Source organism: Sorex fumeus, unplaced genomic scaffold, assembly GCF_029834395.1.
Source record: "Sorex fumeus unplaced genomic scaffold, SorFum_2.1 ptg000035l, whole genome shotgun sequence".
NCBI classification, from domain to species: domain Eukaryota; kingdom Metazoa; phylum Chordata; class Mammalia; order Eulipotyphla; family Soricidae; genus Sorex; species Sorex fumeus.
In genome coordinates this window covers 30,748,412-30,773,580 of record NW_026606092.1, presented here as the reverse complement: position 1 = coordinate 30,773,580, position 25,169 = coordinate 30,748,412, and the positions used below count along the sequence as shown (strand labels likewise).

General features: G+C 38.9%; 1 protein-coding gene across 1 annotated transcript in view; it reads left to right on the top strand.

Moving 5' to 3' along the window:
* The window catches only part of UBXN4 (UBX domain protein 4), a 44,205-nt gene that overhangs the window by 5,963 nt on the left and 13,073 nt on the right, over nucleotides 1-25,169 (top strand). The window contains exons 2-8 of the mRNA XM_056117524.1: nucleotides 3,340-3,442; nucleotides 8,869-8,897; nucleotides 10,104-10,222; nucleotides 11,804-11,978; nucleotides 15,598-15,691; nucleotides 20,621-20,675; nucleotides 21,638-21,802. Coding sequence (XP_055973499.1) covers nucleotides 3,340-3,442; nucleotides 8,869-8,897; nucleotides 10,104-10,222; nucleotides 11,804-11,978; nucleotides 15,598-15,691; nucleotides 20,621-20,675; nucleotides 21,638-21,802 — 740 coding nt within the window. The remainder of the gene's footprint in view (nucleotides 1-3,339; nucleotides 3,443-8,868; nucleotides 8,898-10,103; nucleotides 10,223-11,803; nucleotides 11,979-15,597; nucleotides 15,692-20,620; nucleotides 20,676-21,637; nucleotides 21,803-25,169) is intronic.

The following is a 25,169-nucleotide window of genomic DNA, read 5'->3' as shown; positions in this document are numbered from 1 at the left end:
ACTTGAGTTCAGTTCCAAATATCCCATATAGTGCCCTGAGCACCCCAAGAGTAATTACTGAAAGCAGAACCTGGAGCATTGCCAGGTGTGACCCAAACCTCCTCCCCTACCCCAATCCCCCAACCCCCTCCCCCCCCCAAAAAAAAAGGGAAACCGTCCTTGTCCTCATGGAGCTTTCATTCTAGCAGAAGAAGACAAACAGTAATTACAGTTAGGAAATAATAGTTTGTTAGAATGTGCTAAATCTTACAGGGAAAAAAGGAATAAAGGAACTTTGCATGTATGTGTGTGTGTGTATACATATATATGAAGGGTATAGTTTTAAAGTGAGTAGGAGAGACTATTAAGATAATATTTGAATAGATTTAAAAGAGTTGAGTCAACTTTGTGGATATCTGGTAGAATAACATTTCAGGAAGAGGAAATAGTACAAGTACCTTGAAACAGAGGATGGCTTTCAAAGTTGAGTATTAAAGAGAAAGAGAATAGCAAGAAAATGACTTTTGATCAGAGGGAGATGGAGGTCCGAGATCATTTGTTAGGGCTTTGGCTTTCACTTTGAGGAAAATAGGGAGCCCCACATAGGATTTTGAGCAGAGGCTTGACTATAGTTCTGACTCTTTGAGGGAGAGAGTTTTTTCTGTAAGATACCATGCCCCCAGCAGTGCCAGATCAGTGAGGAGAGGACTTGCCACCCCGAGATTGCTAGGGGACCAGGTGGTGTTAGCAGTGGAGCCTGGACCTCCTACATGCAAAGCATATGCTCAACCCTGTTGTGCTGTTTTTTTTTTTTCTTTTTTTTTTGCCTCTCCAACTTTTAAAAAAACATAATGTATAATATACTGATTAGGGAGAGATTAGAAGACAGGCTACCCATGATGTATTCGATATGCCAAACACAGTAACAAGAAGTCTCATGATGGAGATGTTACTGGGCCCACTTGAACAAATCGATGAACAACAGGGGGACAGTGCTACTATACTACACTAGCTCACTGGCTAATGGTGAGCACCAGTTGCTCGGGGGTGAGCATACTCCTTATGAAGCGTGAGGGGACTAAGTGTGCTGAGTATCTAAACAGTATCCCCTACAGTGCACTCCAGTCCATTGAGCTGTTTTTCTGGTCCAGGAGGTAATCTTAATCATGTAGATGAAAATGGTAGCACAAATCAAGGTGGTAGAAGTGCTTTCTTAGCACTTTTAGTGGTCAAATCTGAGTAAAATGTGGAGGTAGAGTTGATAAGGTTTTTTGCCTAATAAGTGAAAGGATTAAATTAGTGTAAACAGATAACTGATATGGCTAAGAATGGATTAAATTAGGGAAGAAGGATGCATATAGGGTGGGTAAAATAGTTAAAGAAGAGGTATGGAGTCTCATTTTTATGAAACACAGTCTTGCATAAATTGGCGAAGGTTGCTTGCCTTTAAGAAAGTACTTAGCTCTGCTAACCTCAAGTAATTTTCATTGATTTAGGTAGTAATTTTCATTGATTTAACTTTCTGCTGCTTACCAAGGGATAAAAATTTAGGCTGAAATCTAGACATTATAGGTCTAAATGGAAATAGTCTTTAAATTTTTTATTTATATTTTCTTGGCTTCCTAAGTGGTGCTCAGGGGATCTTGGGGCCACTTGCTGTGTTACTCAGTCAACCAGACTAGTTCAGTACTAGGGCCTAAGTATTTGGGGCTAAATTATAGGTCCCACATTTTCATTCCAAGATGATTGAGGAGAACCTTTTGTGCTGGGAATAAAACAGGTCATATGCGTGCTACCTCTTGTGCTATATCTATACTGCTATTAATTTTCTTTGAGATAACATTGGTTTATGGCATTGTATAGGTTTCAGGTGTACTGCCAACATTAAAATTCAGCATCTTTATATACTCATATACCAAAAGTTTAATTTCCATCTATCATCAACTTTACCTGTTTCACATATACTTCAGTTCCCTCCTTTTTTTGGGTAACCATTAATTTCTCTCTCCAGAAAAGGTTTTTTTTAAAAAATAATTTTCTTTGTGTTCCTTTGTATTCTATATTTCTATAGTATTTATATAATACTATAGAAAAAATATAGTATTTTCTATATAGTATTTTTCTTGTTCTGATTTGTTCACTTATATTCCCTAGAAGGTTCATTAATGTTGAAAATAAAGAGTTTCTGTTTTCTTTTATTATTTTTGGGCCGCACCTGGCAGTCATCAGGGACTACTCCCAACTTTGTGCTCAGGAAAGTTCCTGGGAGAGCTAGGAGGGGAAATCGATGGGAAATTACTTGGTTCTAGAGATCAAACTCAGACCTTTTCTGCATGAAAAGTCTGTGTTTCAGTCTCTAACCTTCATCCTTTTAAAAATAGTGAATTCCAGTTTGTGGGTGTGTGTGTGCACATGCGCATGTATGTTTGCCAAAGAAGAGGTTGTTTTCTTTTCTTGACTTCTATAAACTGGAAATAATCTCTTGATAGACATAATACTTCAAATACCTTGTTGCTGAGGTATGGCATGATAGAAAGTATAAGTATAAATGATGGATGGTATAAATAAATATATACTAAGTGTATATTCTAAGTGTATATTCTTAGTGTGTAAACTAAACACAGTGAATCTGAATGAATACACTAATGTAACTTTTACCTAGACCAAGATATAAACACTTCCAGTACCCCAGAGGGCTCCTTCATATAGTTTTCCAATCACTAACACCTCTACTATGGTAGCCAGTTTACGGAATTATATACTGTACCACAAATTAGCTTGTTATCAGTATAGCTTTTATAATTTGCATACCTATAATAAAAGGCAGGTTCAAACTATAAATAGAATTGTGCTTGTCTCTACCCTGGAAGAATTCTGAAAATTATTGCAGCACTGTAGATGTTAAATGCAACAGAAAGCAGCTACATAAAGGATATTTATAGTATATTTATTTGCTAAAATGAGAACATGAGGCCAGAGAGATATAGCAGGTAGGACACTTGCCTTGCACAGGGCTATCCTACTTGATACCTGACACCACATATGGTCTCCTAAACACCATCAGGAATGATCCCTGAGCACAGAGCCAGGAGTAGCCTCTTTGCCCTGCCAGGTATAGCTCAAAAGCCAAAAAAGGCAAAACATAAAAATACTTGTGAAATTAGCAGTGGTTGTTTTTTTCTTTTAAATTGTTATACTATATCTAGTCATACTTTGCTCTTACAGAAAATTTCGGTTTTATTTTGATTTAAAAAAAATAGTACTATGTTATTATATTCCATTTGAAGTTCCAGATCTTAAGGGAAAACAATATGCAGTCAGTAAATACTTGCTTTTTAAGAACCTTCTGATATTTTACAGGTGATGATGAGCAGTCTACACAGATGGCTGCAAGTTGGGAAGATGAGAAAGTGACAGAAGCATCTTCAAACAGTTTTGTTGCTATTAAAATCGATACCAAAAGGTAGGTTTGTGTTTTATTGGGGGCGTAAATTCTGATTGCCCTTTCCCAAATTTCTTCTTCTTTTTTTTTAAGTTAAGTATTTATTTATTTACTACTTTTTTTGTTTGTTTGTTTTGGCCATCCCCACCAATGCTCAGAGTTACTCCTGGCTCTGTACTCAGTAATTACTCTTAGCACTGCTTGGCAGTGAGGAGCAGGAGTGGGGGAGGTATGGTGACAACACAGCTACATAGAATGCAGGGGATCAAACCTGGTTGTCGGCGTGCAAGGCCTGCATCTTACCCGCTATGCTATCATTCGAGCCCCTCCAAATTTATTCTGTCTTGTTGAAGAAACTTAAGTTTTTGTCTCTCTAAGTAATTTGTGCATGTAGCACAAATGCAAAGAATTTTAGGGGTCAGTTTCCCGAAACTTGATAGAAGTAACTGTAAATCATATTGGGTGGATACACACTCACACACACATATACACGTATATATGTGTGTGTGTATGTACATATATATATATATGTATGAATGAATGTTGGCATCTCTATGTAGGTCCCGTTTCGGTAATGGAAGCATTTGATGCAGTAGGAATTGGGACATTTATAGATCCCTCAGAGTACAGGATTGTTTTGTTTTTTCTTCTCTGCTTAAAAATACTTTTTCAATAGAAAATTTAATCATATACAAAAGTAACTGAGTAATATAATGAACCTTTAGTACTTATCAGCTTCAGTAATGAATAACTCAGAATTTTGTTTTTTCGTACTCCACTAATTTGCACTCATTCAACTTATTTTTGTGTATGTTTGGTGCTGAGGTAAAACACATGACTTTAGACATGCAAAGCAAGTGCTCTATTTACTGAACTAACATCTCTAGATCCACTTAATTATTTTTTTCTCTTTTTGGTGACACTGGTGGTGCTTGGAGGGTCACTTGTGGTAGTGCTGCGGGTCATGTTGTCCTGGGGATTGAGCTCTGGGCTGCCATATATGCAAAGCAATTCAGTTATTTCCCCGGCCCCCTACTTAATTTTTGAAGCAAATGTAGAGGTGATCATGTCACTTCATCTCTAAATATTTTAGTAACTCTGAAAGATAAGGGTTCTTATTATATAACTGAATTCATTAAAAACGTATTAATAATCCCTAATATAAAATACATAGCCCATGTTTAGAATTTAAATTGTCTTATTAAAGACTTAGGTTTTTTTTTTTTTTTTTTAACTTTAAAATGGTCTCTGTGGGGGCTGGAGCAATAGCACAGCGGGTAGGGCATTTGCCTTGCATGCGGCCAACCTGGGTTTGATTCCTAGCATCCCATATGGTCCCCCGAGCACCGCCAGGGGTGATTCCTGAGTGCAGAGCCAGGAGTAACCTCTGTGCATGGCCGGGTGTGACCCAAAAAGCAAAATAAATAAATAAATTTAAAAAAATATGTTCTCTATGTATTTCCTTGTAGAAAACATAGAAAACATCACAAAGGTTTAAGTAACAATAGACCAACTTTCATCTACGCTTTTATCTTTACATTTATAATGCTTCCATTATGATTTCTAACTTTAGGAACTCAGCAGAAAAAGTCACTGCTTTTCAAACCTTGCTTATTGTCACGAGAACAATTACTAGAAAAGAAACCTTTTCACTCTGATACTGAAAGGCAAGATAAATAACATATATGGTTGTAAACTGCTATACTACAAATGTTCTGGAATGTACAGTGCTTTGCTATTTCTGTTATTTGCCTGTCAACAGCTATTTATTTTGGAATTATTTATTTAATGAATCTCGTGAGGTATAGTTACAGACTTGCAAACTTTAGTGCTTACATTTCAATCATACAATGATCAAGTACCCATCCCTCCACCAGTGTCCATTCTCACCTTCCCCCCCAACCCCCAACCCCCAACTCCTCTCTGCCTCTGTGGCAGATGCATTCCCTTTAACTCTCTCTCCCTCTTTGGGTGTTGTGGTTTGCAATACAGGCATTAAGTGGCCATCATGTTTGGTCTATAGTCTACCTTCAGCATATATCTCCCATCCCGAGCGGGCCCTCCAAGCATCCTTTACTTGGTAATCTCTTCTCTATCTGAGCTGCCTTTTCCCCCAGCATGTGAGGCTGGCTTCCAAGCCGTGGAGCAATTCTTCTAGTCCTTATCTTTACTATCTTTGGGTGTTAGTCTCCCATTCTGTTATAAAGTCTTAGTTTTATTATTAATTTAGTTGATTTCACTTTGGATCAAGATTTATCATGATCCACACATTATGATGTGTTCATTTCTTTAAAGTCTCTTTTAATTCGTGGGCTGCCCCTATAGGTCCTTTACTTTTACCTTTTATAGTTAAGAAACTGGGTGATTTGTCCTGTAGTTTCCTACAGTGTGAATTTTGTTGACTGCTGCCATATTAATGTAATTGGGTTTGTCTCTCTAGTTCCTGTAAATTGATAGTTGAATTCAGGTTTTGTTTTCCTTCCCAAAGCAAAACTATTTCATAGATGGCTGTTATGTCTTTTGGTATTCCATTAGAAGACTCATTAAGTTTTCTCGTTATGACAGGTTATGACAGTAGTATCCATTAGTTTATGGGACTTAGAAACATTCATTAGCACTTGCAAAGTATGAGTGTCTGTTCTTAATGATACCTATAGTATCAGAATGAATAATGTTTGAAAATTACAATCAAAAATAGTTGTTGGATGGGGCTGGAGCAATAGCACAGCGGGGAGGGCGTTTGCCTTGTACACGGCCAGCCCTGTTCGATTCCCAGCATCTCATATGGTTCCCCCACGCACCGCCAGGAGTGATTCCTGAGTGAAGAGCTGGGAGTCAGCCCTGTGCATTGCCGGGTGTGACCCAAAAAAGCAAAAAAAAAAAAAAAAAACCCCAAAAAACAAAACAAAACAAAAAAATAGGTCTTGGAGATAAAGGTTAATGGGCTAAAGCTCACGTTTTTGCATGTTTTTGCATGCAGGCGGTCCAGGTTCAATCCCTGGTATCACATTACCTCTTGAGCACTAACAGGTGTGACCATGGGATACAGAACTGAAAGTAGCCCTTGAGCACTTCCAGAAGGCTACTCACCCACTCAAGTTACTATTAAGACTGAAATACTCAAAAATTTACCTCTAAAGCCAGGGATAGTTCAAAGGGCTAGAACTGATGCTGACATGCATGGTCCCCTGGGCACTGCCTGGGTAACCCTGACAACCATCAGCACTGCTGGATTCAAGTAGCGTCAGGCCCATTCTCGCCAAGAGCAGTTACTAGTCCCCTGGGCACTGCTTGGTTTTGGTTTTCGGGCCACACTTACTGGTTCTCAGGGCTTACTTCTGACTCTGTGTTCAGGGATCACTCCTGGTGAGGCTGTGGGGATTATATGGGATGAGAGGATTGAACCTGGGTCAGCTGTGTGCAAGACAAGTGCTGTATTTGCTGTACTCTCTCTGACTCTGTTTATAAACTTACAATTGAAAGAAATTTAAATATTAACAAAAATATCATAAAGTGAATAATGGTACAGTCTGCTTTACAGCAGCAGTTACCAAATCATTTTTTAGCTATACTAATTTTGTTTTTTATTGTGTTGAGGATTTGAGCTCAGGTATCATTCATGCAAGGCATGTGCTTTGCCTCTGAGTCACATCCCTCATTCTGTAATGTACAAAAGATGAATATATTGCTATTTATTATTAAACTCTTTCTATTATTATAGAAGCACCTTTTAGAATTAGTGATGGCAGGTGGAATGAGAGTTTATTGGAATGTGGAAAATGTACAAATTTCAGAGCTCTCTATATTACATATAGATAAATCTGGCATTAAAACTTTTTTGTGTGTTTTGAGCCATACCAAATGGTACTCCTGGGAATCATGCAGAGCCAACGAATGAATCTGAGTATTCCATATGTAATGCACCCAGCCCATTAACTGTCTCTGATTACTTATCTAGAATTTTAAAATTTCATACTGGTATGGAATATGATACTAGTATGATATGGTGATTGTTGATGTTTGTTTTATTATGGACTAGTATGATGTCTTAGTTCAGTGCCTAATACAGTCAATGAGTATTTGAAATATGTCTTTAGTTACTAGAAGTACATTTTACTGTATAATAATAACTGAATCATATGTTTTGGTAATAGTGTATAATAATTTATGATGATGGCTTGCTTTAAAAATAAAATAACAAGAAATGTATCACAGGTTTGTAGTGTTGGACTAAGAGGTAGTTCAGAATGTTGGAGCATTGCTTTGTATGCGGGAGCTCTAGGTTAAATTTCTGGCACTTTATGGTCCCTCAAGCACCCTTGACACAACAAACTCAGTGCTGCACTGGGAATAGACTCTAAGCACGACTGGTTTTGCCAGTCCCTCCCCCTTCAAAAATAAATGTTTATAGTACATATCTGAGAAGGTAGAAATCTGAGTAATTTTTTTATATTCTCTTATATTTTCATGATAAAGAAACTTCTAGTCTTTGAAAGCATAATTTAATTTTTGGAATTATTCTTTTAAACATTAAACCAGTGTTTAAGAATATACATAAATATACATAAAATATACATACGTGTATTTTATGGAGGGCTCCTTATTGTGCATAGGGAACAATCAGACCTGCAGTACATGCGTGACCATGCATAGCCTAGTGATTGCAGAGCTGCTTTGAGTTTCCAGAGTGCTGGGGACCACTAGGTTACATCTACTTGGGGTGGGGGGGTCCTGTAGTGCAGGGAATCAAACTTGGTTTTCATACATGCGTGGCATACACACCTGCCTTCGGACTTTCTCCTGCCCTGTATTTACATTTTACTCATATTATCATGTAGACAATGTTTCTAAACCTTTTTCCGATCATGGCCTCTTCTGACTTGTTTTTTTCCATGACTCCCTGTATATCATGCTGTCCACCCTTCCCCTTGCTCCCATTTACATGATTTTCACCTGAGGCCCCTTGGAATATCCAGGGGGCCATATGGCTGATAAAAAGACTGATTAAAAAGTCTTCCTCCAATTTCTGTCTTCCCCCCTCCCATTTTGTTTTATAAAAATGGTAACATTGGACATACTTTTAGGGACCCTTTTTCTTGTTAGAAGTATATAATCACCTGCACAAGTAAGTCATAAGCATTAATATTGTCTTGTTACAAGATACTTTATTCAGATATTCTTGTTGCTGAGTGATCAACATAGCAGATAATAATTTGATTTTTAGTCATTGGGTCTTAATGGGTTACAAGAGCAAGTAGTTGTTTAATCTGAAGATTTTAAAATTAAAGTGAGTCTGTGGAGTAAGAATTACATCTTTCTTCTTCCAGAGCTGGCTATGAAAGGAACTGGTTTTAGAAAAGTACTTGTAATTAGTAAATGAAATTTTATAAAAACTGAAAAAAGTTGTATATTCATCTAGTGATTTTCTGTTTGATTTTGGTTTACAGTGAAGCCTGTCTACAGTTTTCACAAATCTGTATCCTTTCAATGAAGAATTGGTTTGTATATAATTTGAATATTTCTTCCTTTTGGTTAATTCATGACATTTGGAAATTTCTTAGGAATTCATACATTTATGTTTATGGGAACTTTATTTTACTGTCTGAGACAGTACATTGTAGTGGCAGGACTCATAGAAAATTGCTAAATTGTGATTATCTCTAATGCAATATATAAGTTTGATAATAAATTGAAATTATGAATATTTTTGTTGATTGTTGCTATTCCTGGATGTTGCCATCCTGCCAGGGGTCATTTGGGACCTAATCACCATAACCCTGGCCAAGGAAGAGCCAAGGAACTGGGGCCACAGGCTGGTTGGTAATCAGTGACCATTTATTCAAGTCTCATAGCACAGTTACAGAGAAATCAAGAAGGGTTTGGGGGTAGAAATTTTTTCATAAGCATGCTAGAACATTATCATAAACAATGGACAGATGTAAAGCCTTTCCTTCAGGGATAGGTCTTCTAGGAGAACTACTCAAGGACAAAATCTCATCTGAGTGCTCCGCACTCTAAATTCCTGCTAGGGTATCTGCCTAAGGGCCGAAATCTATCTCCTTTTCTTAGCTAGTACCCATTTAAACAGTCATCTTAAAATTGACTTATTAGTACACTGTAAAATAAACTATGCAAAGGACATAAGGGAGAGAGAAAAGCATTATTTCACTTACATATATAAAATTCGGAGCCCTCACAAGAATTTGACTTTACAAGTTATGGGGTGTAATTTGGGGATATAAGTGATTAACGGGAAGAAGATCACAAAGGAGAGGTTAAAGATAAACACAGAGGGGGCTGGAGCGATAGCACAGCGGGTAGGGCTTTTGCCTTGCATATGACTGACCCGGGTTCGATTCCCAGCACCCCATTTGGTCCCCTGTGCACTGCCAGGAGTAATTCCTGAGTGCATGAGCCAGGAGTAACCCCTGTGCATAGCCGAATGTGACCCAAAAAGCAAAAGACAAAACAAGATAAACACAGAGAATTAGGCAGACCTGATGGAATTGGGTGTTCCTCAAGAGCACTTGATGGGTGTAAATCAGTACCCCTTAGAACTGTAATCCAACAGATTATATTGTGAAATTTATAGGTGACTTTTTTTTGCCTTATTAGCAGTCACATTTTGTATATATATTCCTTTGTCTCCCATCAATTGTTAAGACTTAATTAAACTGTACAGATCCTGTAGTGTGTGTTCCATCCAGCTTCTTTATTGGAGACAGTGGAATTCCGTTGGAAGTAATAGCAGGAAGTGTTTCTGCAGATGAACTTGTTACCAGAATTCACAAAGTCCGACAGGTAAGAAGGAACCAAATCGGTCTTTTTTTTTCTTCTTCTTATATTTATTTATTGAATCACTGTGGGGAAAGTTGCTAAGCTTTCAGGTTTGTCTCGGTCATAGGATGATCAAACACCTTTCCCTTCACCAGTACTTATTTTTCACCACCAAGAACCCCAATATACCCCTCTCCCAATGCCTGTGGGGCAGATGATTTCTACTTAACTCTTCTCTACATTGATTACATTTATTATTTCGACAAAAGATGCACCATCCATTATTATTTAGAATTCCCCCCCAACAATCAGAATTGCTGAAAAGACATTGTGAAATACTTGTTTTCTATAGCTGGTTATGAGAATCATATAATGTCACGCAGCTGCGATTTTGGATTTCTGCAAAGAGCCAGATAATTAATGAGATTGGTTTCTATGTGTCTGGTGTTATGGCTGTGCCGGAGAGCCGCTTGTGGGGGGCAACTCGTGACCTCGGTAAGGTGTGGAGGATGAGCTGGTACCACCCCCCTGCCCATGAGACTGCAGTTGCCCCGTCACCACCAGCTCATACCTGGCTTTTCTATAATCTCTGAGGCAGCGGCCATCTTGCTGCTGGGGGTGGCGGTGCGGAGGTCGAAGGGAGCAACACTCCCTTCCGGGGAGGCATGGCGCCATAGTTTAATGCATGGACCATTCACTTTTCTGCCACAAGCTGCCGGACTCTGGATTAAGTCCTTTTGCCTCTGGGGCCATGGCTGTGCTGGAGAGCCGCTTGTGGGGGGCAACTCGTGACCTCGGTAGGGCGTGAAGGACGCAAATCGGTCTTTTTATAAATGTGGGAAAACAATATGCCAGGAATTTTATAATATTTTTGGAACCACTCTGAATATTTAAGAACCTGCCATGCCATTATTCTTTTCTTTTTTTTTTTTATGCCATTATTCTTAATAGAAGTTAAATACTGTATTCCTGGACTGGTAAATAGCATTATAAAGTTGAAAGGTTCCTGTATACTTGAATGGCTTCTTTATTTTCACTTTTTTTTTCTTCCCTCACCCAACCACATAAAGCATGTAAATGTTATTAAGAGAGTCCCTGTTATTATTAAGAGAGAACTGATGGCATACTGCTTCCTTGCTATGTTTAAAAGACCATACTCAGCTTCCCATGTGTATTCACTTTAAGCAAATGACTATTATATATAGCCTGCAACTTAAAAAAAAAAAAAAAGCCTAGCTTTTAAGTCTATGAAAATCAGTTTGGACCTTACAAAACCTTTTAGCTCTTGTTATAAGATAACTAGAGTTCATTCACAATGTGTTTATATCATGTTTTGTATTACATTTATTTAGTATCATCTTCTTAGAAAATGTTCTGAGTTTTGCTTGTTTTTGTGTCTCCCCGGCAGTTTTAGGCACTGCCTGGGCTAGACCTGGAGGTGTTTGGGGGTTGGACCTTAGACTTTGTGCTCCAGCTCTTTCATTGGCCTGAAAGATTTTTTCTTTACCTCCTACTGAGTATAAATAGGTTTACTCATATTTGGTTTCATCTACCTTGATTATTTTAGATTCTTACCAACTAAGTTTCAATATGTTTTCTCCTTAGATGCACTCTTTAAAAGGAGAAGCAACAGTAGCAAATGGCAGCCAGTCAGAAAACTCAGTCTCTACTCCATCCACCTCATTTGAACCTAACAACACTTCTGAAAATGCTCAGTCCAGAAATGTAGAACTTTGTGAGCCATCATCCACTACTGATGCAAAGTCAAATTCTGAAACAGGTAATTTTTAGTGTACCCTTTGGGTATAGTAGAAGTACTCCTTTTGCCTCTTTAGAGGCTATGGGTTAATGTCTTTAAAAATACTATCCCCTCTTCCTCACATTCAGTTTGTTTAAAATGTTAAATGGTTTGTCTAAATGCATATCATTTAGTGGTAAAAGAGGAGAAGTATATAAATATGCCCTTCAGACATTAATAGGCAAGAGTTGATATGTAATTTCTGCCTTTGTTCAGGGATTCTAATTGTAATTGAGTGGTTTTATAAGTTCCTTCCCAGCCCGCAGGATTTCTTACCCCCCTCTCTATTTACCTTCACAAACGTACCTTTTGGGAAGTCATGCATGAATTTAGAATTAAGTGACTCTGACCAGAACCTTAAAACCTAGACAGAGAAAGGTGTTCTCAGCTCAGGACCTTCCTTTTCTTCCTGCTCTCAGTGAGTGGCCTTGTTCATCTTCAAGTTCCTGTCACAAAACTCTAGCTTCACTGCATGTGTTCTGGCAGCCATCTCATAACCAGAGGCTACACAAACCACCCTTTAGAAGGTAGAGCATGAGAACAGGCTCACATGAGCCTGGACAGCCTAGAAAATTTTGAAATATCCATACTAATAGATTTGAAATTGTTTTTATTACCTCTATACATTTAAGAGAATAGAATTTGCATTTTAAAATCAAAATGAAGATATTATAAAATCTTACAGAAATAAGAGATGTCTGTAGGTTAATAAAAAATGACCGAGAATTTTTTTTAACTGAACAGGAGCTCTTTTGGGGGGTTTGTTTCTGGTTTTTTGGATACTCTCAGTGGTGCTCAGGGGTTACTCCTGGCTCTGTGCTCAGGATTACTCCTGGTGGCCGCAGAGACCATATGGGCTGCATAGGATTGAACTCAGGTCAGCTGTGTTCAGGGCAAGTAGCTTACCCCACTCTCTCCATCCTCTTTATTTGGTTATTTGGGCCACACTGGGTGGTGTTCTGGGATTCTGGGATTACATGATTTACCTGGTTCTGTGCTCAGTAATGACCTGACCCCTGGCAATGCTCAGGGCGCTATTGTGATACCAATGATTGAACCAGAATTGATTGTATTGTAAGGCAAGTATGTAAAGTGCATTAATACACTTTAATGTACTTTATGTCCGCTATCTCTGATTCCAGCAAGAGAAAGATTGTATTATTAAGGGACTGATTAGAATTGTTTGTGACAAAAATCATCAAAGTTCTGCTTATATACAGTGTATGATAGGAGGTTTATTACCTTGCTAGGAAGTTTATTCCATTGTTAAATTCCTGATTTTTAGAAAAATTCTTCCTAATACTGAGTTGAGGCCCTATAATATGTCATTAACTTTTTTTAAAAAACTTTTTAGTTTGATTTCTGGGCTGCTCCCGGTTTGTTTGAGAATCACTTCTGGTGCAACCTGATTGAGTTAAACCTGGACTTTTTTGTAAAGCATGTGTTCTAATCTATTGAGCTATTTTTCCAATTCTGCCATTAACTTTAGTTCTGCTTGGAATATAATGTATGATAGTATTTGGGTATATAAGGAACAGTACCAAGTTCCTTCACAGCAGTCTTTTTTTGTTATTGTTAGTTTTGGGGTCACACCTGGTGATTCTCAGGAGTTACTCCTGGTTTTACACTCAGGAAGTAACTCCTGGTGGTGCTTGGAGAACCATCTCGGGTCCCAGGAATCAAACCCAGGTGGGCTGTATACAAGGCAGGCACTTTACCTGCTGTACTATCTCTCCAGCCCCAACAAGAGTTTTTTTTTTTTTAAGTGATTTTGTTTATTTATTTATTTATTTATTGCTTTTTGGGTCACAGCCGGCGATGCTCAGGGGTTACTCCTGGCTCATGCACTCAGGAATTACTCCTGGCAGTGCTCGGGAGACCATATGGGATGCTGGGAATCGAACCCGGGTCGGCCATGTTGGCTGCGTGCAAGGCAAAAGTTTCATCTCCAAAGGTCACTCAGATTTTTAATGTGTATAGACCTAGGAGTCTCTTTATCAGTGTAGCTCATATGCAGCTAAATATTTACATGATTTCCAAAATTCTTTTATTTCAGAATTTTTTGGGAGGTGGGGCAGAGAAGACTTTGGGGCAAGACCCAGTCATGCTCGGGGGTTATTGCTGGCTCCTCAGTCAAGAACTACTCCTAACAGGCTCAGAGAACCATATGGGATTTTAGAAAACTGAGGGATTGAACCCGGATTGGCTGCATGCAAAGCAAACACCTTTCCTGCTTCAGCCTCGTATTTCCAAAATTCTGAATTCCTTTCAGCTGTATTTCTCTTATTATTGCCTTTTAGCATGACATATTTCCTTTAGCATTTCTTTTTTGTATGACTCTTCACCTTTTTTTTTTTCTGAATGGGGGAGGAGGTGGTAACATGTTTGGTAGCAATGAAAAATCCTGTGGCAATTCCCAGTATTGTTCAGGCCCAGTGGTCTTAGGGGGCCTGGGGTCCACCAGGACGACACCCAGTAGAACTGTACTGAGTGTACTCAGTGATACACATGATGTTGGGAATCAGCTAGGTCTTCCACATCCAAGACATGTGCCTTAACCCCTGTACTCTCTCTGGCCCCTCAGTAATCTATCTCTCTCTCTCTCTCTCTTTCTTTCTTTCTTTCTTTCTGTTGTTGTTTTTGGGCCACATCTGACAATACTTAGGAGTTATGGTTGGCTGTGCACTCAGAAATTCATACTGGCAGGGCTCAGTGGGCCATATGGGATGCTGGGGATTGAACAGGGGTCAGCCACATGCAAGGCAAACTCCCTACCAGTTGTACTATCATTCTGGTCCCTCAGTAACTTTCTTAATAGTCCCAAATTTGCTGTTAATAAATCCATAATTTGCTGTTAGTTCATAGGGCTTAGGAAGCCTGCAGTTGACTCCCAGTGACATGACATTCAGTTGAAATTTAGTTTAAGTAATAAATCTTTCTAGGGCTGGGACGACACACTTACCTTGCTTGTGGAGGCACTGAGTGGTCCTCCTGAGCATCTCTAACTATGGCCCTGGTGGCCCCAGCACTGCCAGGCCCAAGTTGGACAACATTAGGCTCTGCACTTAGGAATTCACTCCTGGTGGTGCTTGCTCCCGGCTGGGATGCCAGGGATCAAACCTAAGTTGGCCGTGTACAAGGCAAACCACCCTACCCACTGTAATATTTGCTCCCAGCCCCTATTTCTTCATGTTTTCCTTTTACCTTTACCTTAATGGTCCTCAGTTACTAATATGTTCAGATCCAGATTTCAAAATTAGAAAAAGCTCATTTTTTGTCCAATCCATTTGAAGTTTAAGATACAAGAATTTTTTTTTTTTTTTTTTTTTTTTTTTTTTTTTTTTTTTTGCTTTTTGGGTCACACCTGGCGATGCACAGGGGTTACGCCTGGCTCTACACTCAGGAATTACTCCTGGCGGTGCTCAGGGGACCATATGGGATGCTGGGAATCGAACTCGGGTCGGCTGCGTTCAAGGCAAACACCTTCCCCGCTGTGCTATTGCTCCAGCCTCTGAGATGCAAGATTATTGATGAATGCTTTGTACTTTGTAAAAATGTAGCAGTAACCACAATATTCTTATATTTTTTCCCTTTATTTAAGGAGGAGAAAGTTCAGACCATGCTGTGTCATCTCAGGAACCCAGTGGATGCTCAAATCAAAGACCTGCAGAGGACCTCTCCATCAGAGTAGAAAGGTTTGATTTTATTTTTGCCAATACTATTTAAAAGACTGTGGGTTTTAGTTATTTCTGTTATTTGACTTAAAGCTAAGATTATACACGTAAGTTTTAGAATTTGGGGGTAGAGTTTTTCAGTACCCAACCAACTTATTTGGATCATAAAGATTATATTCTGACTGTACGACTGAAATCCAATCATGAAAAGCTTTGTAATGGTCTATCTTAGAGTGAGTCAATAAAAAAAGTTTAAAAAAAGATTGTATTTTGTAAGTAAATATCTTCTGTATTTCTGAAGTCACAAGTTAGTTGTAAGTCTGTTCCTTCTCAGTGCTGTTGTTGAGAAAGCCACAAGTGTTTGATCCTTCTTACTGGAGGTTCCACACTTATTGAGGCACCAAGGGTCATAAATGCAGTGTTACTAAAATTGACCTTTGCGTGTTGGATGGTATTAGAGAGTGAACTTAAGGCCTTATCCATGAAACTGATACATATCCCTGCACCCATTCATATAATTTTTGGTGATATTTTGATGTGTGTGTGTGTGTGTTTGTGTGTATGCGTGTGTGTGTATATGCCTGTGTGTATTTTCATCTGCCACTTGTGATTTTAATTTTATGGAAATTACAGATCAGTAAAAACTTTAGCTAATTTTACTCTTAATGAACTGAAGTCTGTGTTTTGCATAAGGGGCTATCTACTAAATGTCATGCATTCTAATGATCAGATAAAATTTCTGATTTATATTTTCTAGTTTAGTATAATTATTATCAAATCATTGTCTTACATTCTGATTCATGAAAGTTATAAATAATGATAAATCTATAGCAGGAATTTTCTCTTTTTCCTGACTTAAAACCCCATTTAGGGTTACGTGGAAGTTAAAAGAAATTCTGGGCCAGAGAGATAGTCCAGGGGTAAGGTGCTTGTTTTGCATGTGACCAACCCCAGTTCAAATCCTGGCACCCCATATGGTCCCCTAAACCTTGCCAGGAGTGATCCCTGAACACAGAGCTAGGAGTAAGCTCTGAGCTTCACTAGGCCCCCAAAACTAAAATATGATCCTTAGTGAAGTATGCTCAGGGATTGCTCCTCTTGGTGTTTTAGGGGCCATACATTGGATGCCGGCAACCGGACCAGTCCTACTGCATGCAAAGCATTATATACTAGCCCTTTGAACTATCTCCCTGGTCCGAGATAACTTTTTTTATTCACGTAGATGCTGTGAAGGGAATAAAGAAAGGTTCAAAATAATCGCTGACAGGGTCGGAAAGATAGTACAGGAGGTAAGGCCCTTGTCTTGCATGCAGACACTTTGACCAACCCGGTTTGATCCCTGAACATATGATCCATATGATCCCCTGAGCACTGCATGGGTCACTCCTGAGTACTGATCCAAAAATAGTCCCTGAGCACTACTGGATGTGGCCCCAAACAACACCTCCCCCAATAATCACTGACATTATATACTTGGGTTCACTCATGACTCAGTAAAAAATCAGCCTCATTTTTGCAAAACCTAGAATTCTGATTGTTCTTAATTGGAGTTGGGGTAGTGCCAAAAGATGAGAAAAGCAGGCTGGATCCTTTCCCAGTGATGAGGAAATGTCAGAAGGTTGGAAGAATAGCATCGGGTAACCAGAGTTCTCAGTAACTATTCCTTTCTTTCCTTCTGTGTTGTTCACACCAAGTTTGCAACTATACATTCTTCTTTGCTCTACTCTGTGGGGGTTATGTGGGAGATGGGGGGTGAAGTGACTGTAATATCAGAAAATGATTTTGAGACTTGAGGTGATATAGAAAAAAAACAGGTTTGGGGTTGTGGTCAGATATTCTCAGAAAGGGAATTTCTGTTGTTTCATTTTATTTTCTGTTGTTTCTTAGTAGCGTCCAGTCTTTTTTTTTTTTATCTAATATAGGGATTAGCCTTTTGGTGGAATCCAAGATGGTGGGAAGGTTTGGACCACACCTGGCTCTGTGCTCAGGAGTAACCCTGACAGTGCTCAAGGGACATATGTATGCTGGGGATTTGATTCAGGGTTACGTCCATCGTAACCCCATATGTGGTGCTGGAGATTTGAAACATGATCATAGCCAAATGCAAGGCAAATACCTTACCTTATGTGCCACCTCTCCAGCCCCAGGAATTAGCATCTTTCCCTCTCTTTATTCCGAAGTAGCAAATGCTGGTCACTGAGCATTAAACACTTAATTCAGGAGAAGGAGGAACCACAGACGTAAGGGTGCTTGTGTATGTGTGTACATGTATGCTACCGGAGATTGACTCAGTGCATCACACAAAAAGCTCTGTGCTGTGTTCCAGACTGTTAGAGATTTATTTTTAATTAAGAAATAACTTTTTAAAGTTTTATTGTAATTTAGATAACACGGTTATAATAGTTTTCATGTGTATGGTTTTGATGTCAAAATTACTGGACCTTTACCATCATCAAAGTGCACAAAACTCATCCTCCATTCTTTTTGTTACTTTGTTACTTTTCTTTTTCTTCTCCCTCATGCCTTCCCCCTACTGCTTGATAATTTAAGTTTTGTAATATAAGACCAAGTATCATAGTCACTGTCTGTTCTCATATTTTGTTTCTCTACATATCACAGATGAGATCATCTGACATTTGTCCTTTTCCTTCTGACTTTTTTATTATGTTCTCCAGTTCCATCCAGCACACCTCTGGAGTTATTCCTCAGTATACTTTATGGATTCTGGTCTAATTTTGAGGTCTTTATGCGTGTAGATTGTGTAGGTTTGAGAACGGTTTTTAGTGGAGTCTAGCTTGCAGTGCGTAGGCACATTAGCCATTGATCCATTATCCAGGTTACACGGTAAATACATCTTTTGGCTGTATTTATCTGAGTGGGAGTTTTGGTGTTTTAGGTTTTGGCTCGTGTTTTAGGGTTGACTATACTAATTTATAATTCTCAACAGTGAGATATTACACAAATCCCCTTTATTTCTCTAATACATACTTTTAATTTTTCTATGAATCTTTGTTTTAAGTTTTTTTTTTTGTTAGTTTTTTTTTTTTGGCGGGTTTTGGTATGGGGCCATACCCAACAGTATTTAGGGGTTTACTACCCCTCCCCGCCCAGCTCATTACTGGGGAAGCATGCAGTGCTGGGGATGGAACCTGAGCCTTCTGCATGCAAAGCATGTGTTCCAGCCTGTTGAGCCTTTCTCTGTTCCTCTCATAGTTGTTATTTTTGTTTTGTTTTGTTTTGTTTTGGTGCTACACCTAGTGATGCTCAGGGGTTACTCCTGGTTCTGCACTCAGGAATTACTACTGGACTAGATGGTTGTGGAGATTGAACCCGGGGTTTAATGCATGCAAGACATTGAGTTATATCCCTCTCCCAGAACCATTGTGTTGCTTTTGTTTCATGTTTTCCCTTCCATTCCCTTTGTTGTTGTTTCTGTTCGGAGCACAGTTTATTGTGATGCCCCAGAGATCACATGCTTTGTGTGGCACCAGGGATCCACAGTAGCAGAGCTGCTAGATTCACACTCAGGCATGCAAGGCAGTACCAGGGATTGAAGTCAGGCCTCGCCATACTCACATTTGTGGGACAGGCACTCTACCGCCCTCTATCCTGCCACAGGAATTATTATGTTTTTCTTTGTATTTTGGACCTCACCTAGTGATGCTCAGGTCTGTTTCAGGCTCCATTCTTGAGCGTTGCTCATGGCAGTGTTGAGGCTACCATGCAATATACAGGGGATCAAACCCTGGCCTCCGGCATGAAGGCATGTGCTTCAGTCTTTTGAGATATCTCTCCAGCTCCATTTGTGTTTGAATTTTATTACTCTATAACTTTTTTATGGTCTTTCAGCTCCGTCAACCTGCACACCTGCCTCATTGTCATCTTCATCACTGTTGCATAATTGGGAGTTGCCCACATCCCTGGCTATGGTGCTCATGCATTTTTAGTTATGATGCTATGCAAGTTGACACATAGGATTAGAGTGTTTACACACACTTGGCCACACTGCTCATATAGGTAGTTTTCCTTCAGTCGTGGTATTTGCACATATGCTTACTACCGGGGGTTCATATTCTTCAGTTTTATTACACGAATTACAGTTGTAGCACTCACTGGGGATGACTGTGACCTCACACCCGCTTACGACACTGCAATCCTCACATATGACTGTATGTTGTTGCCAGTCCTAGCTTTTGTGCTTGCACATCCTTTTAGCTTTGGTGCTTGCCCAGGGGTTCTTCGGAGCTGCTTAAACACACCTGGCTAGTATGTGGCTGGAAATTATTTGTGGTACCAAGGATCACAGACTGTAGAGATGCCAGGCTCATACAGCACAGCTGCTCCGACTGTACTTAGCACATGTGACAGTACTAGGAATTTGAACTCCTGAGCCTGCAAAGGAGGCATTTTAAATACCATGTCAGCAGTGCCCAGCTGTGCCTGTGGGCCACTCCCAGTGATACTCAGTAAGATGACACAGGCCTGAGAGCTACACTGCTCGGGTCCAGCAGTGTATTGCCACACTGTTTGGGCCAGCAGAACCTCACACATGCAGCGCTTACTCTTCACCCTTGTGAGCTCTTTCCTCTACCTCAGTTATTGATTTTTAATTGATGAATCAGTATTAGTATTTTATGTACATGCTTTGGTTTTAAAACGTTTTAAGCTATATTAATGCTTTTATATAAGGGATAAAACATTTGTATATGAAAATGTATCTGTTTTAAAAGATGTAGATCAGTGGGAAAGAGGGAGCTAATAGCAAGCTCACTAGAGTTTGAGCCTGTAGATAGGCTTCTGATGGTCTTTCATTGATTCATGAATTTCTCCAATGGAATTGGGGCCAGGAAGGTAAGTTGTTGTTTTGCCATTAGGAGATTTTCTTTTTTGTTTTTTTTGTTTGTATATCCACTATATTTTTTAACTAATAAATATCCTTTTAAAATACAGACTAACCAAAAAACTTGAAGAAAGGAGAGAAGAGAAAAGGAAAGAGGAAGAACAGGTAAAGTCCATTTACTGTACTAATACTCTTCTCTTAAGTGAGAGAATTATGCGTGTGTGTTTGTTTGGGCCACACCCAGGTGATGTTGAGGGCTTATTCCAGATTTTGCACTCAGAAATTACTTCTCGTGGGGCTTGGGGGACCAGATAGGATACCAGGGATAGAACCTGGATTAGCTGCATACCACACAAGCACCTAACCCACTGAACTATCTCTCCAGACCCAAATGAGAGAACTTGATTTCTTAATCAATTTGGTGGTAGACTTATGATGACTTAGTATGGTTCACTGTTGTATAGTAAAGGGAATGAAATTCTTCCCTTTATTGTAGACTTGTATACCCCTGTGACGTATTCGATATGCCAAACATAGTAACAACAAAGTCTCCAGTGGAGACGTTACTGGGCCCGCACGAGCAAATTGACGATCAACGGGAGGGCCTTTACTTTACTTTACTATAAATTGCTTGAATAAATTGGGTCATTTATTTCTCCCCATGAGTCTTTTCACTAAGAATAAAGGAACTTGAATCTAAATGTTTGGTTGTGAATCAAATCAAACTCAATCTTTTTTTTTCTTTTAATCAAAACTAGAGTTTTTGCTTATTTTTTTTCTTCTCATGTTGTTGCATTTCAGTGCACCTAAATGATACCTTGTCTTAGGTATTTTTTTCTCATGCCAAATAAATGATTACCTTATTGACCTTGGAGACCAAAGGCCTGTCATTCAGCTGGCTTTCAAAATACATTGACCGTATCATAACTTAAGCCATTGACAAAGATTTATAGTTGACAGTTGACCATGAATTCTTTGTATTAAATTCACCTAGGTCCTTACATTTTCTGAAGTTTATTATTTTATTAGTTACACCCTATAACCAGCTTTTGCTTACATATAAAATAATAGGAAAAATCAATACTTTGGTTTGGGGCTCATAAAACTTCATTTTCTTTTTAATTCAGAGGGAGATTAAGAAGGAAATTGAAAGGAGGAAAACCGGAAAGGAGATGTTGGATTATAAAAGAAAGCAAGAAGAAGAATTAACAAAAAGAATGTTAGAGGAAAGGAACAGAGAAAAGGCAGAAGATAGGGCAGCCCGAGAGCGTATTAAACAGCAGATTGCATTGGTGAGTAATTTTTTTTTCTTGCCTTCATTTTTTTTTTAACTTAAACATAGTGTTCTTTTAGAAAATAAGAACTTCACACAGCAAATGTTTTACATGAATGTAAATATGCACGTTCATATAATTAGCAAAATAAACTTTTTAGGTATAAGATTTTTAAAAAATTTATTTAACTTTATTTAAACACTATGGTTTACAGAGTTATTCATAATAGAGGTGTTTTCGGGCATTCAATATTCAAACACCAATCCTACCACCAGTGTGACCTTGCCAATACCATGTTCTCAGCCTCCCACCCACCCCCTGTGCCTTTTTCCCGGCAAGCAAAACTACTACATATTGCTTATTAGAGCAAAACAGTTCCATGGTTTAATGGAATTACTGAGAGATACTTCAGTTAAAGTAAATTTGTGAAAATTGTTGTCTCATTATGGGGTTATTAAGTCCTAATATGAGAGTTTACTGAGCTGTTTATTACTAGGTGAGCTTTCTGTGTTACTGTTTTTGTTTATTGAGCTTAATTGGCTTCTACACTACTTTCCCATCCAATTTGGTGTACTTCTACTAGGCTGTCAGTATTAAGGCTAAGGATTTAAAAATCGTTCAAGTATGAGATGTGAGGGGCCAGAGAAATAGTACAGGTGCTTCGTCACTGCCAGGAATGTTCCTTGAGAATGGAACCACGAATAATCCCTGAGTACCACCAGGTGTGATCCCTCCCTGCAAAAAGAAAAGAAATGAGCCAGTGAACCCAAGACTAAAGTAATAGGCGTAAATAAGCACACCTCATAACTCTTCAGTTTGTCTTCTCTTCCATTACATTGGTGAGTACTAAGTGTTTTGTTCTTGTTATAAGGACACTTAGTGGTGCTTGGGGTGCCATGTGTTGTCAGGCATCAAACTCAGGGCCGCACATATGTGCAAGACATGTGTTCTATCACTTGCATCATATTCCTGGTCTCTTAATTTTATGTATGTATTTTCAACAGTCTTAGTGTTTGTGCTTCTTCTTTTTTTTTTTTTTTGGTGCTAGAAACCAAACTTTAGGGTCTTATGCATGCAGAACAAGTTCTACACTACTGAGACACTACTGAATCATGTCCAAGCCCCAGACTTTGTGTATTTTGGCATACAAAGTTACTATACCACTACCAAAATAAAGTGTTTTTATGCTTATTATTTTTAGGGCTGCTACCTGGCAATGTTTAGAGGCCATTCTTGGAAGTGCTCTGAGGGATCATTTGGTGTTGAATCAAAACTGGGCTTCTGCAGGCCCAAGGGGTTTGTTGTGCTGGGGAATTGTACCAGTGTTGTAGCCAAATTCAGCTGCCTCTAAGGCAAGCACTTATCTCCAGTACTCACTCTCTGGCCTTCCTTTAATTTTTTATTTCTTTTTGGGTCACACCCGGTGATGCACAGGGGTTACTCCTGGTTCATGCACTCAGAAATTACTCTTGGCAGTGCTCGGGGGACCATGTGGGATGCTGGAAATCGAACCCGGGTCAGCCGCATGCAGCGCAAATGCCCTACCCGCTGTGCTATTGATCCAGCCCCCTTTAATATTGTTCTTGACTTTTAGAATTCATTTTATTTTATAGGGGCCACATTTGACAGTATGTGGGGTCCATGTAGTACTAGGAATCAGACTCGGGGCTGTACTTATGCAAGGCATATATAATACTACTTGAGCCACATCCTTAGCTCTAAGTTTATTTTTAGTGCTTGATTTGTGAACATTTGCAATATTGTTTTTATACACACATTGGTTTTGTTTTTCTACCAGGTAATGCCGCAAGTGTAGATTTTAGAGACTCAAAAAAATATAGTTTCTTTTATTAGCGATTATTTATTAAATGAAAATACATTTTGAGGTTAAAATTGAATAAACTTTTTTCAGACACTTTTTGTCTGTTCAGAACTTTTATCAGTGTAGCGTATTTCATTAATTGCACTTCTTTTTTGGGTTTTGCGAATACTGTGTTTTTTGGTTTTGTTTTGTTTTATTTTGTTTTGCTTTTTGGGTCACACCTGGCAATGCACAGGGGTTACTCCTGGCTCTGCACTCAGGAATTACTGCTGGTGGTACTCAGGGGACCATTTAGGATGCTGGGAATTGAATCCGGGTTGGCCACGTGCAAGGCAAACGCCCTACCTGCTGTGCTGTCGCTCCAGCCCCAATACTGTGTTTTTTAACAGATTGAAAGAAGTTTGTCACAAAAAGTTTGAGTTGCTGAAGGCTGAAAAGATGATGAACATTTAAAAAAAAATAGCATTTTGTGTCATTCAATTTCTTGCCAGTTGAGGGTGGGGGCAAATACCCTGTGTTCAGCTAATACTTTCAGCTCTGCTCTGGTTTTCTCACTGTGCTCAGAGGACCATGTGGCATTTCTTAGTGATGCAAACTTTTGTTTATTTTTATGTTGCACCCAGGTGGTGCTAGAGAGAGAACTGTGGAGGGTGGGCACTACTCTTGTCTCTGTGCTCTGGGGATCGTATAGTTCCAGGAATCAAACTTTGGCCTCTTACATGCGAAGTATGCACTTGGTCTGTTGTTGGATCTCTATAGCCCCAATAAAGTCATTTTTAAAATATAGTATGTGAAGTGTTATTTAAACACAATCTTTCTGAACATTCTGTATATGTTGTATATGTATAAATTCTGTATGCACTTGGAAACCAAAAGTATTTCCCACAAAATTTCAATATAATGGTTTGGAATGGAACATAGAGGCATATTTTCAAGATATGCCTATAATCAAAAGGTAGGTTTCATGTATATCTGAGGCCTGCGTTTGATTCTTGGCACTGCAAGAATTATAAGGTAGTTCTCAAGATGTCTTTGGAAAGAAGCTAAAAATTCATAATAAAATAATAAATCATTTGGATATCTCCCCGAAAGGATACAGTCTCTTCCAGTTGTAGCTATTCATTTTGGAAGCCATTCAAAGGATTTAGATGCATCAAGTAGAACTTTTGATGGTTTAGCACCAAATACATTTAGAATTAAGTGGTTATAATACATATAAAAAAATCTCTACCAACTCAGATGCAATCCCTAGCACACGATGTGGTTCCCTCAGCACCACAAGGAGTAGTCCCTGAGCACAGAGCCAGTATAAGCCCTAAGCAACACTGGGTGTGACCCAAAAAACCCCAAAAGTCCAAAATCAAAAACACCCAAAAAATCCACCTCTAATATTGATTGTTCGTTCAGCAAAATTTATTTTGTGCACACTGTATTCTTGACCTTATGCTCTGGAGAACATGGAGTGAGCCAAATCAAATCTCTTGGGGCTTTTTTTTTTTTTTTTTTTGGTCAGGAAGAGCTTGTTTTGGTCATAATGGTGATACTTGGGGGTTACTCCCAACA